This window comes from Malaclemys terrapin, chromosome 3 (genome assembly GCF_027887155.1).
Source record: "Malaclemys terrapin pileata isolate rMalTer1 chromosome 3, rMalTer1.hap1, whole genome shotgun sequence".
NCBI classification, from domain to species: Eukaryota; Metazoa; Chordata; order Testudines; family Emydidae; genus Malaclemys; species Malaclemys terrapin.
Window position 1 is genome coordinate 208,462,037 of NC_071507.1, and position 13,542 is coordinate 208,475,578.

The following is a 13,542-nucleotide window of genomic DNA, read 5'->3' on the forward strand; positions in this document are numbered from 1 at the left end:
CTCAAGACCCTGCATTGTTTTAGATACTTTTCATAATTTTTTTTATCATGTCCCCTCTTACTTGTCTTTTTCCAAGGTAACAACAACCCCAATCTTTTCAATTGTTCAGCATACTAGGGAGAGGTGAGGCGGGATAAATCACAGCACGAGGCTGACGTGATCACTCAGCAAAGGGTAGTGCCCAGCAGGGGGAACAAAAGCTCCTTCCTGTCCTCCCCCCCCAACTAGTGCTGCCCCCTTCCCTGAGCTCCCAGCCACTCACCATCCAGCGTGAAGAGGAAGAGAACAGTATCAAGCTCAGTCAGTGATGGGAGAATCATCTTCACAAAGTCTTCCTGAGAGAAGGCGACCTGCGGGCCCTGTCAGAGACAGGAGCCTGTTGAACTTGGTGCCACGGCTCCCATTACACTCCCTGACACACGGGCCCCCTGCCCACCCCTTCACTGGGGCCCCCTCCTCCTCTCCCAGACACTAGTTACCTTCCATTCCCAACATCAGAACCCCCTCCTCCTTTCCCAAACATGGGAGACCCCATCCCCTTCACAACACTGGGAGTTCCCCGGCTCTCTCCTGCCTGACTCCAGGTCCCCCGCCCATCTTCCTGACACCAAGGCCCCATGCCCTCACTAACATCAGTGTCCCTCCTCCACACCCTGCCACTGGACCTCCCACCTAACCTCCCCCAAACCAGGGCCCCCTGCATCCCTCACCAGCCAGGCTCCCCCATATACCCTGAGACCAGGCCCCTCATCCTCCACCTCCAGTCCTTAACACTGGGGCCTCCTTCCCCACCATGGGGACTCCCCCTTTGCTCCCCAACTTAGCAGCACCAGGGAGCATAGAGGTATCAGTCCCTGTCTGCCCATCAGCCTGGGAGGCTCTGGGCACACAGAATCACCACCCACTCAGCGTCCACCATGCCCCCACAGCATGCGTCCCAGGCCAGTACCCACTCCCCACCCAGCACCCTTCTGTGACCATGAGGTTCATCACACCCATAAGCTACCCCAGATCAGACCCTGCCTGGTAGCCACCCCAACCAAGTCCAGCCCCGGACTCATGGTCAGAACCACCCCCAGGACTTACTCCCCACCTAGGACCTACCCAAGGGCAGGGCTCAAAATCAGCTAGAACTCCCCGACCATCCCAGCCCCCTCATGCCAGGCCAAGCAGGATCTCATCTCCTGCAGAATCCGCTCCAACGAACCCAGCACACACCTAGAGTAACCCTGACAGCCAGGGCCTTGCTCTTCACCTGGATTGCAGCCCAGCTCCTACCTGTGCTATCAGATCTGCCTCCTTGTTGAACATCTCACTGTAATCCCCAATCAGGAAGCCTCGCACGTCATTATAGTCTGTGCAGGAAAATAACAGGAAAGCAAGTGAGTGAACCAGAGGCAGAGGGCATGGGGCTGTGGGCCAAGGGGTCTCTTTGCAGGATCCCAGAGGCTGGAGGTCAAGGAATCTCCAAGCAGGATCCTTGGTGGCTGGTGGCCAAAGGGCCTCTGAGCAGGATCCCTGGGGATCCAACTTGGCGGTGTCTTGCCCCCAGCCCTTCAGGATCCAGCTCAGAGACCCCCTTTCCTTCCCAGCCTATAGGAATCCAGCTTGGAGACCCCAGGACCCAGCTAAGAGAGAAATTGCCCTCTGACCCTGGGGACCCAGCTTGGGCACAGCGGCGGCTCCGGGCACAGCGGCGGCTCCAGGCACCAGCGCTCCAAGTGCATGCCTGAGGCGGCAAGCCGCAGGGGGCACTCTGCCGGTCCCTGCGAGGGCGGCAGTCAGGCAGCCTTCGGCAGCATGCCTGCCGGCAGTCCGCCGGTCCTGCAGATTTGGTGGCGGCTACGCCAAAGCTGCGGGACCGGCGGAGCTCCCGCAGGCATGCCGCCGAAGGCAGCCTGCCTGCCGTGCTTGGGACGGCAAAAAAGCTAGAGCCGCCCCTGCTTGGGCACCCTTTGCTCTCCAGCCCCCAGGAAGCCTGCTCAGAGAACCCTTCCCCTCAATTCTTTGGGGATCCTGCTTGCAGACCCCTTGACCCCCAGCTCCCAGGATTCAGCTCAGAGACTCTTGCATCCCACCTGCAGGTATCCTGCTCAGAGAGACCCCTGCCCCCCCAGGCATCCGCTCAGAGACCCCTTGGCCCTCCAGTCCCCAGGGATCCAGAACAGAGACCCCTTGCCCCACAGACCCCAGGAATCCTTCTCAGAGACCCCTTGCCCCACAGACCCCAGGAATCCTGCTCAGAGACCCCTTGCCCCACAGACCCCAGGAGTCCCGCTCAGAGACCCCTTGCCCCACAGACCCCAGGAGTCCCGCTCAGAGACCCCTTGCCCCACAGACCCCAGGAATCCCGCTCAGAGGGCCTTTGGCAGGCAAGATGTTACCAAGCTGGATCCCCGAGGGCTGGGGGGGGAAGGAAGGGGAGGCCTTGCGTAACTCTAATTTTGCGTAAGTCGGAAACATATCTCCAACCATTATATTTCTAGCTTACGGAGCTTTTTCTGTAAGTGCGGATTTGCATAAGTCGGGTCTTGCGTAACCCGCGGAACGTCTACCCTATTTGTGTGCATGTATCATTTTTGTATCTGAAGTTATGAGTATTGACTATGTACCTGTATTTCAAATGTGTTTGCTCCCGTAGTTTACATCAGCACATTGTGAATGGACTATTCAAGCTGATGGCCCATCAATGAACACTGGGCCATTGAAGAAGCTTTCCTCCACTGATGGACTTTCCTGAGGATGTTCTGACTAGAACATGGCAATGGCTGCTATGACTCATCGAAGCATGCAAGGGCAAGAGCATGTGACTAGATTATGGGGTACTGAACTCCATCTTGTGTGCCTGTACTTTTTCATAAACCGTGCTGAGGGCTTTACAGGGCAGAAGCTATAAAAGGCCCTGGAAACATCTCCATTTTGCCTCTTTCCTGCTCTGATCTCTGAACTATGGACTTATACTAACGGGAGCATTCGAACCCAGGGACTGAGGACCTTCCAATCATTTGGAAGCAACCAGAGACTTAACAAGCCAGCAGTTTATTCCATCATTGCTTCAAGCCTGATCCAAGAACTTTGCCATTACTGTATTTGATTCCTTTAACCAATTTTAACTCTCACCTCTTTCTTTTTTCTTATAAATAATCCTTTAGATATTAGATACTAAAGGATTGGCAATAGTGTTATTATTGGGTAAGATCCGAGTTATTTATTGACCTGGGTGTGTGGCTGGTTCTTTGGGATCAGAAAAACCCTTTGGTTGATTAAACTGGTTTTAAATAACCAATCATCATTAGGTCTAGTGTCTGGGTGTTGAAACAAGGACTGGGATACCTAAGGAGGCTGCATTTCTGACTTCTGGTCAGCCAGTGTGGTGAGACAGACGTTTACATGTATTACTGGATTAGTATATTTTATGAGAGAATAACCATCAGTTTTGGGGTGTGTCTGTCCTATTTCTCACCAGTTTGTCCTGCATCTGGTAGTCTCACTTGTGACCCACAGGGGCAGGGTGACACTATATTATGATTTGCTTAGAGCAATGAACCTGACTGATATTGGTTATTTGGTCTTTTGAATATATTTTATAATGAACTAAAGGGTGGTCAAGCAATTGACTCTACGATATATCAACAGCTGGGTGCAGGGGGAGCTCAGAGCAAGGAGCTTGGACACCTCTCCCACATCACAGGGACCCTTTGCCAGAGGCATCAGGGCTCTTTCCAACACAGCCAGTTCCCTTACCTGCCCCAAATGTTGGGATGCACTCGGCACCGTCCATGATGGCAATGATGCCCAGCGTGTGCCAACCCACCATGTACACACAGGCCTTCTTCTGCAAGCTGGGGAAAGGACAGCACAGAGGGGTGCTCAGAGGGTAGGGGCAGAGCACAGCACTGGGAGTTACTGGACATGCTCAGGGGAAAGCACAGCACGAGGGTTATTGCAGGGTCAGGGAGAGCACAGCACAGAGGGCTACCGGTGTTGCTTGGGGGAGTAGGAGTAGAGCACAGCACAGGGGGTTACTGGGTGTTAATTTGCTGTTTCCCCCCGAAACCAGGTGCATTCACCCCTCATGAGCGTCCCCTTGGCCAAGTGTGTGTGCTGCGCTCTCTCAGATTGTCCCTGCTCCAGGATAGAACAGTGCCCCAGGGCTCCCTCCCTGTAGACAATGTCTTAGCTCTCTGGGGCTTCCTGGCTACAGCTCTCCAGCTGGGCCACTATAATTCAGTTCCCCTTCTGGGCTGCCTCACTGCCCAGGCCACTTCCCCCCCCAGGGGCTAATGGGGGGTTGGGGAGACCCAGGCCCACCCACTACTCCAGGACCCAGCCCAGGGACCCTGTAGAGAGCAGCCATCTGCTGTGTCCCTTTAACTATATTGCACGGCTTCTCTAACTCCCTGGGCTACTTCCCCATAGCCCCATGCCATGGAGTCCCAGCCACCAGCTCGGGGCTCCTTCTGGCTCTCCGCGGCTTCTGACAGCGCTGCCCTGTCTGGGGTTCTGTAGCTCTGCCCACCCACCCGCCCCATCCACGCTCCTACAGCTCCAGCAAAGAACTGAACTGCCGCTGGCCCTGCAGCTCTTCTTATACTATGCTGCTGGGCCCCGATTGGCTGTGGCCCACATAGCCACTCTAGGTAGCTTGGAGGACCTCTCTATTGCCTTTTGGGGGGGGCTGGGTGTGCCAGGCCCATGAGGCCTCCAGCAGGGGGCCTCAAAGGGTCTGATATACCCCATCACACCCCCATGCACTGCTCACTGAGTAGTCCTGCACCCTACACGTCTTTCTTCTCTCCCTTCCTTCTATTTCTCCAGCAGAAATGGAGATGCCTGCCCACCTCACCTGGTGCCTGCTTGCTTCACCAAGGCAGCAATCTTTTTGCTCTGGGCATAGGTGACTTTGTGAGCACGTTCATATGTCCTCAGGATTTCCAGGAGGCACCTAGACACGGGAAGAACATGGAGAGGACTCATGGGACCTGTGCATGCCAAGCTCCTGTCTGCCCTACTGCCATTCACAGTCTGACCAGGAGCAGTCAAGTGTGGACGTCCTTTCCCAATGTCCCAGCATGACACCAATATGCCCAGCCAATCCCCACCAACAGGCCAGCTGGGTGCCCAGTTACAGCAGGACTCCAGCACTGGGGGAGGTGGCCTGCCCAGTGTAGCCTACTAGCTCTGTAACCAGAGACTTACTTCTCTGAAATGTCAGTGTCCTTGGAGACTGTCTTGTGTGCTGCAAGCAACAGGGTCTCTAGCAGGATCTTGGTGGCACTCCCACCCTTCATCCGTGAGGAGCCACTGATGCCTTCAGGCTGAGGCAGTGGGAAAGAGAGAGAACTGAATGACACATGGGCACCGGGGCTCAAACCCACTCCCCAAGCCCCCATCCTGAGTGTACTGGGGAATTAAACCCAACTCCCTGTGCACCCCATCCTGGGGGATGGAAGCCCATCTTCCAAGCAGCCCCATCCCAGGCAGGTACTCCACAAAACCATATAAATGTATGGCAGGAAATGATCTGAGTAGTCATCAAGTCAAGACTCCGGCCCTCAGGCAGGACCAAGAACACCATCTAGACCATCCCTGACAGGCGTTTGTCCAATCTGTTCTGAAAAACTTCCAGTGATGGAGATTCCACAACTGCCCCTGGAAACATCTTCCAGAACATAACTATCCTTATAGTTAGAAAGTTTTTCCTGAGACCTAACCTAAATCTTCTTTGCTGCAGAGAAGCCAATTACTTCTTGTCCTGTCCTCAATGGATATGGAGAACACCATCCTCTTTATAATAGCCCATAACATATCTGAAGATTGTTATCAGGTCCCCCTCAGTCGTCTTTTCTCAAGACTAAACTTGCCCAGTTTTGTAACCTTTCCTCATAGGTCAGGTTTTCTAAACCTTTTATTATTTTTGTTGCTCTCCATTGGACTCTCTCCAATTTATCCACTTCTTTCCTAAAGTGCGGTGCCCAGAACTGGATACAGTACTCCAGCTGTGGCCTTCACAGTACCAAGTAGAGCAGGACAATTACCTCCAGAGTCTTACATGTGACACTCCTGTTAATACACCCCAGAATTATATCAGCCTTTTTTGCAAATGCATCACATCGTTGACTCGTATTCAATTTGTGATCCACTATAATCCCCTGATCCTTTTCAGCAGTACTGCCACCTCGCCAGTTATTCCCCATTTTATAGTTGTGCATTGGATTTTTTCTTCCTCACTGTAGCACTTCACATTTGTCTTTAGTGACTTTAATCTTGTTGACTTCAAACCAATTTTCTAATTTGTCAAAATCGTTTTCAATTATAATCCTGTCCTCCTAAATGCTCGTAACCCTTCCAGATTGGTGTCATCTGCAAATTTACAAGCATACTCTCCACTCCATTATCCAAATCATTAATGAAAATATTGAATAGTACTGGATCCAGGCCTGACCCCTGCAAAATCCCACTAGCTATGCCCATCCAGTTTGACAGCAAACCACTGATAACCACTCTTTGTGTATGGTCTTTCAACCAGATTCGCACCCATCTTATAGTAATTTCATCCACACCACATAACCCTAGTTTGCTTCTGAGACTGTCATGGGGGACTATGTCAAAAGCCTTACTAAAATCAAGATATATCTCTGTTGCTTTGCCCACCAGGCCAGTAACCCTATCAAAAAAGGAAATTAGGTTGGTTTGGCATGAGTCGTTCTTGACAAAGCCATGCTGGCTATTCCTTATAACCCTATTATCCTCCAGGTGCTTACAAACTGATTGTTTAATAATTTGTTACAGTATCTTCCAGGTATCGAAGTTAGATTGACTGATCTATAATTCCTGGGATCCTCTTTGTTCCTCCTTTTAAAGACTGGTATTAGGTTTGCCCCATTCCAGTCCTCTGGAACCTCACCCATCCTCCATGAGTTCTCAACAATATTGTGTTGAGTCTTGCATTAAAGGCCTCAGCCTTCTTGATGTCATCAGTTGTTAGCTCTCCTTTCCTGCTAAGTAGAGGACCTACATTTTCCTTTATCTTTCTCTTGTTCCTAAGGTATTTAAAGAACCTCTTCTTACTGCATTTGTCCCTTGCTACGTATAACTCTTCTTGTGCCTTAGCCTTTCTGCTTTTGTCCCTACATGCCCAGGCCGTTCTTTTGTATCCTCCTTAGCAATCTGACCTTTTATGTAGAATTCTTGTTTCATTTTCAGGTCATTGAAGAGCTCCTGATGAAGCCTTACTGGCCTCTTACTATTCATCCTATCTTTCCTTCACTTTGAGAAGTTTGCAATTGTGCCTTTAATATTGTCTTAGAACATAAGAACATACGAATGGTCGTACTGGCTCAGACCAAAGGTCCATCCAGCCCAGTATCCCGTCTACCGACAGTGGCCACTGCCAGGTGCCCCAGAGGGAGTGAACCTAACAGGTAATGATCAAGTGATCTCTCTCCTGCCATCCATCTCCACCCTCTGACAAACAGAGGCTAGGGACACCATTCCTTACCCATCCTGGCTAATAGCCATTAATGGACTTAACCTCCATGAATTTATCCAGTTCGCTTTTAAACCCTGTTACAGTCCTAGTCTTCACAACCTCCTCAGGCAAGGAGTTCCACAAGTTGACTGTGCGCTGTGTGAAGAAGAACTTCCTTTTATTTGTTTTAAACCTGCTGCCTATTAATTTCATTTGGTGACCCCTAGTTCTTATATTATGGGAACAAGTAAATAACTTTTCCTTATTCACTTTCTCCACATCACTCATGATTTTATATACCTCTATCATATCTCCCCTTAGTCTCCTCTTTTCCAAGTTTCTCCTGGAGAAACTGCCAGTTCTCCTGAATTCCTTTATCCCTTAGATTTTCTTCCCATGGGACCTTACCTAGCAGTTATCTGAAGTTCTTAAAATCTGCTTTTTTGAAATCCATTGTCCTTATTCTGCTGTTCTCACTCCTTGCTTTCCTTAGAACATACTGGTACATTGAACTGAGGTCAGAAACCGCTGAGTTTCAGTCTCTCACTCCAGATCTCCAGCTGGGGAGATCAGCCCAGAGCCGGGGCTCCGGGGACACAGCGCATTCTGCATGCAGATCACAGCTGTCCCTGCAGGCAGCACGTCTCATGGCGCTGGAACAAGTACCTGTGACCAGGAGCTTGCACCTACTGGGAATCTGGGCCTCCGTCGGCTCACCTGCAAAAGGCTGCTGGGGATGTGTAAGCTAACTGGCTGGGAGGCTGGATGAGCCATCAGCTGAGGGGTATAAACAGGACAGGAAGGAGGTACCGGGGGAGACAGGGAGAGGGAGAGGAGCCGGGCTAGCTGATCCCAGTCTGTTCACAGACCTCTGTTCCTCTCCAGCCCTGAGGGAACGGGCTAACGGGTGAGAAGCCCTGTCTACAATATTGCTGCTCGGGATGGTATTGGGGTTGTTGGCGGGAATGTAAGTAAACCACACAGAGTTGCCACTCAACCGAGAGACTCCAAGAGGCTTATGGGGCATCTGAGGACAGGGATGGGGAGTGCCAAATCCCTTCAGCTCCTACCGTGACTGCTACACACAGCTCTAGCTCCCGTCCCCATCCTGCCTGCTGCACAGACAGGTCACAAGAGCAATGCTGAAAGGCTGAAGGCCGAGCTGTCTCCCAGTGCCAGCAGTGCTCCCATTGGCCTGGCTCACCCCCCTTCCTGCCCTGGTCTGCCTCCTCTCATCCTGCTGTTCCTGTTGTCACCTGGCTAAGCTCCTGTGCAGGGATCCCAAAAGCCCCAAGCACCTTTTGGGCCTGCGAGGGGTGACAAATACATGCTGGAGGCCTATAGAGCCCCACTAGCAGTGGGAGCTCCCTACTGCCGGAGTTCTGGTCCTCTGCTATTTCCAAGCCAACGGGGTGAGGGGTAACCCTGGTCCTGGAGCCTGTTCCGATGCAGCCCTCACATGTATTCGATCCAGACCCTGCAGGTCGGCTCCGAGTGGGAGCTGGGCTGCTCTGATCGCAGAGGCCTTGGCCCTCTACCCCAGGCATCTGCAGAGCTCTCTCTCAGTCCCACTCCCTTTCTCCCCAGTCTTCTGTAACTGATCCTGCTGCCTTGCTGGCCCTGTCTCACCGGAACTCCTTGCTGAACGTTAGGGACAGCCCTTCACTGGGCAGGAGCCCAGCCCGAAGAGGATCTCCAGGCAGCTTTCTGGAGAGAATACAAAAACCAGGTGGAACCTGTCACCTACCCCCACCGCAGGATTAAGGATAAAGGCTTTGTGTGACTCCTGCAGCTTCTGCATCCGCTCAGCCACCTGGCGGAAGGTAGAGTGCCAGCCCTCGATCTTATCATTCCTGCAAGAGAGACCCACTGCAATCAGGCCTGGGACAAGGACCTCACCCTGCCTCAGAGACTAACATCCCCGTGAGCAGGCCTGGCCCTGAGACAGGAACTGGGGACTCCCCATCCAACCTCAGCCCTGACATCCCCGTGAGAGGATGTCAGGGCTGGCCCTCAGCCCTGCCCTGGGGCTTCCCCATTCAATACCAGGGCCTGACATCCCCGTGAGTGGGCCTAGCCCTCAGCCCTGCCAGGGGCTTCCCACCCTGCTCCAGGGGACCCCATAGCTTTTCAGGGAACTGGGTGAGACAACGTGGGAGGCTGACTGGCACGTCCCACTTCAGCATGTTCTGGTTCTCATTGGAGATGGACTCGGATCCAGCTCTGGGCTTGAGATGCCAGCTTCAGGGCCTGGTGTAGTCCCTTATCTAGGGCAGGTGGAGCGACTGAGCCCACGGTGCCCCTTCCCTGCTCCCATGTTGTCTGTTACCTGGCCATGCTGACGGGGTTGAATCCCACCAGGACTGGCAGGAAGATGTCCAGGTTATTCATGCAAAAGTCCAGTTGTCCAGCCACAAAAGGGGCCTGCAGCAAACAGAGTCAGTGAGACCCCTAACTACTCTCCCCAGGCTGAGCACAGATCAGACTCCGCCCGGCCTGCTGCCATAAAGGGGACCAGGGCAAACCAAGACAAGTTGCAATTCCCCACCCTATCTGTCCCCCATGCTGAGCACTGATTGGACAATACCCAGTAAGCCATCATGGCAGGCACCCACTCAGCTCCGCTCCCAAACCTTAACTATGGCAAGTACCCACTTCATCGTCCCCTTCTGTGATCATCCACTCTGCACCCCGCACCCCGACCATGGCAGGTACCCACTTCTTCACCCCCTGCTGTGATCATCCACTCTGCACCCGCACCCCGACCATGGCAGACACCCACTCTGCACCCCCAACCCCGACTGTACCAGACACCCACTCTGCACCCGCACCCCGACTGTCCCAGACACCCACTCTGCACCCGCACCCCGACCATGGCAGGCACCCACTCTGCACCCGCACCCCGACCATGGCAGGCACCCACTTCATCACCCCCTGCTGTGATCATCCACTCTGCACCCCCACCCCGACTGTCCCAGACACCCACTCTGCACCCGCACCCCGACCATGGCAGGCACCCACTTCATCACCCCCTTCTGTGATCATCCACTCTGCACCCCCCACCCCGACCATGGCAGGCACCCACTCTGCACCCCCCACCCCGACTGTACCAGACACCCACTCTGCACCCCCAACCCCGACCATGGCAGGCACCCACTTCATCACCCCCTTCTGTGATCATCCACTCTGCACCCCCACCCCGACTATACCAGACACCCACTCTGCACCCACTATCCCGACTATACCCCCCACCCACTCTGCACCCAGCAAATTTGCAAGAATCCATTGGATACTTACAGAAAAACCACATGAAATTCCAATGAAGACTACTTTTTTCTTCCCCTCACAGACCTGGGGGGAAATGGGAGAACTCAGTACGGTGCGGGTGAGAGGAGGGGCTGCCGCGGCTCTGCACTGCCCTGGCACTGTGCTGGGCCAGGGAGAGGGGCTGCCCTGGCACTGGGATGAGTGGGCAAGGGGCCCTTGTACTTTGCTGCCCCCTCCTCTCTCTGCCTGAGGAGTGGGAAAGAGGAAGACCCTGCCCAGGCAGAGGTGAAAGAGAGGAAGCCAGAGCTGCTCTGGCCCTTCCTCCACCGTGCCCTGCCTTGCTGCCCCCTTGAATGCCTTTGGGGAGCAGTGGGCGCTGCCTGATTTTCACCCTGTGACCTTTACTCCCATCCCTGTTTTTTGTTTGTTGTCCCCAGTGTTCAGCTGTGGCCCCAGTTCCCTGGCCCCTCCGGACGGCTAAGGGGGAGGGCCTTAGCTATGGGCAGGGCTTAGGCCCGCTGTCTCCTGGAAATCCACAGTATGCCCTTCCCTGGCCATCCTCTTCCTGCCTTCCCAGCGAGACTTGGTGCATGAAACCCCCAAGACTGGGTCCTCTGGGTCATGGCTGAAGTTTTGTTTCAGCCTCTGTCTTCTTCCCCATCTCCAGACCTCACCTTGCTCAGCTCCTCGATCCCCAGCAGGGCGCAGTCCTCCAGTCCCTCCTGGGACATCACTAGGGATCTACATGAGGAAACAACCTTGTTCAGTTACTCACAGATACAACCAGCCAATTCACTTACCCTGCCCCGAAACACACGCACTCAGATCACAGGAGCCTGCAGGCCCCATGCTCCCCTTCTCAGGGCTGATGCACAGGGAGAACTGTCCCCCGTGCACTCAGGATTCAGGACATGTAGACTCCACAGCTCCCTGAGCTGCAGCTGGCAGGACAAAGGAAACCTGAGCATGCGCTACTCCACCAAGCAAATGGGCCCCGTCACAAGCACCAGGCTCACTGCATCTTGCACCTGGGAGAAATGGGCAGTGACCTGGTGCTTGTGGCCTCTGGGTTAACCAGCTGCAACACAGGAGAAAAAAGGATTTCTGGCTCCATTTGCCACCTGACAGCTACAAGCCCCTCTTCACTGAGTCTCAGAGTGGGAGCAAGACGTCCCCCTGTGCACCAGCATCAGCTCAGTCCTATCTGGGTGAGCTCCAGCTGGCTTGGTTGGATAGATTCATAGGGGTTAATGTCAAAAGGGGCCAGCGTCATTCGCTCATGTAGTCTGATGTCCTGCAGAACACAGCTAATGTGTTAATAATTCCACCCAGCTACCCTTGGACTGAGCCCAGTAATTTGTGTTTTGACTAAAACATCTCCCAGCAAGGCAGCTAGGCTTGAGCTGAAGATATCGAGAGTTGCTGACTCCATCATTTCTACTGGTAGTCCGGAGAGCTTCCAGCTTTTTTGCCACCCTAGGCGGCGGAAGGTCCCGCCCCCGAAATGACGATGACGACTGGGGCGGCCGAAGATCCGTCCGCCGCGGTGGCCGCCTCCCAGATGTTAGCGCCCTAGGCGACCGGCGAATGGGTTGCGCCGGCCCGGCTGGTAGTTTGTTACAAGGGTTAATCACGTGCGCCTTTGTCTGGCTTTATCTTCTAGCCACTGGTTCTTGTTCTGCTTTTCTCCACCAGCTTGAAGAGCCTTTTCGTACCCAGTATTTGCTCCCTGTGAAGGTACTTAGACACTGTAATCAATCAGCTTTTGATCTTTTTGACCAACTAAACTGGGGTGGGCAAACTTTTTGGCCCAAGGGCCATATCAGGGAATGGAAATTGAATGCTCACAAAATTGGGGTTGCGGTGCGGGAGGGGGTGCGGGCTCTGGGGTGGGGCTGGGGATGAGGAGTTTGAGGTGTAGGAGGGTGCTCTGGCCTGGGACCGAGGGGTTTGGAGGGAGGGAGGGGGATCAGGGATGGGACAGGGGGTTGGGGCGTGGGGAGAGGCTCGGGGGTGCAGGCGCTGAGGGGCGCTTACCTCAAGCGGCTCCCAGAAGCAGTGGCAAGTCCCTTCTCTGGCTCCTACAAGGAGGCGCAGCCAGGCAGCTCTGCACGCTGCCCCATCCTCAGGCACCGCCCCTGCACTTCCATTGGAGCAGGTAGGAGCCGAGGTGGGGTCATGCGGCTGCTTCCGGGAGCCGTGTGGTGAGGCCCCGACCCAGCGCCCCGGCCGGAGCGCCAGAGTGGGGCCCAGCCGCTGGTGTGGCCCCCGACTCAGCACCCTGGCTGGAGCCGGGCCAAGCCGTGTGGTCCGGCCCACAACCCTGTGCCCCAGACGGAGCGCTGGAGCGGAGCTGAGCTGCGTGGTGTGGCTTGCGGGCCGCCTTAAAACGGCTCGCAGGCCAGATCCAGCCCACGGGCCGTCAGTTTGCTCACCCCTGAACTAAACTGATTGAGCTCCATAAGTCTCTCACTGTAAGTCAATTTTTCCAACCCTTGAATCATTTTTGTGGCTCTTCTCTGCACCCTCTCAAATTTTCCAACATCCTTTTAAACTGTGGCTACCAAAACTGGATACAGTATTCCAGTATCAGTCTCACCAAAGCCTTATACAGAGGTGAAATCATCTCCCTGCTCCTACTCACTACTCCCCTGCTTATACATCAAATAACTGCATTCGCCCTTTTGGCCAGACCATCACACTCATCTTCACTGTTTATCCAGTGGCACCCCATAACCTTTGCAGAGTCACTGCTTTCCAGGATGCAGTCCCCAGTCTATAGGCATGGCCTGCAGTCCTCGTTT

General features: G+C 54.0%; 1 protein-coding gene across 3 annotated transcripts in view; it reads right to left on the reverse strand.

Annotated features, from left to right (window-relative positions):
• The window catches only part of GCKR (glucokinase regulator), a 41,806-nt gene that overhangs the window by 17,985 nt on the left and 10,279 nt on the right, over window positions 1–13,542 (reverse strand). For all 3 annotated transcript variants that reach the window (XM_054022090.1, XM_054022089.1, XM_054022091.1), the window contains exons 6-14: window positions 11,413–11,479; window positions 10,769–10,822; window positions 9,801–9,895; window positions 9,219–9,324; window positions 5,200–5,318; window positions 4,847–4,945; window positions 3,745–3,842; window positions 1,279–1,355; window positions 263–359 (exon numbers count right to left, since the gene is read on the reverse strand). In XM_054022090.1, coding sequence (XP_053878065.1) covers window positions 263–359; window positions 1,279–1,355; window positions 3,745–3,842; window positions 4,847–4,945; window positions 5,200–5,318; window positions 9,219–9,324; window positions 9,801–9,895; window positions 10,769–10,822; window positions 11,413–11,479 — 812 coding nt within the window. The remainder of the gene's footprint in view (window positions 1–262; window positions 360–1,278; window positions 1,356–3,744; window positions 3,843–4,846; window positions 4,946–5,199; window positions 5,319–9,218; window positions 9,325–9,800; window positions 9,896–10,768; window positions 10,823–11,412; window positions 11,480–13,542) is intronic.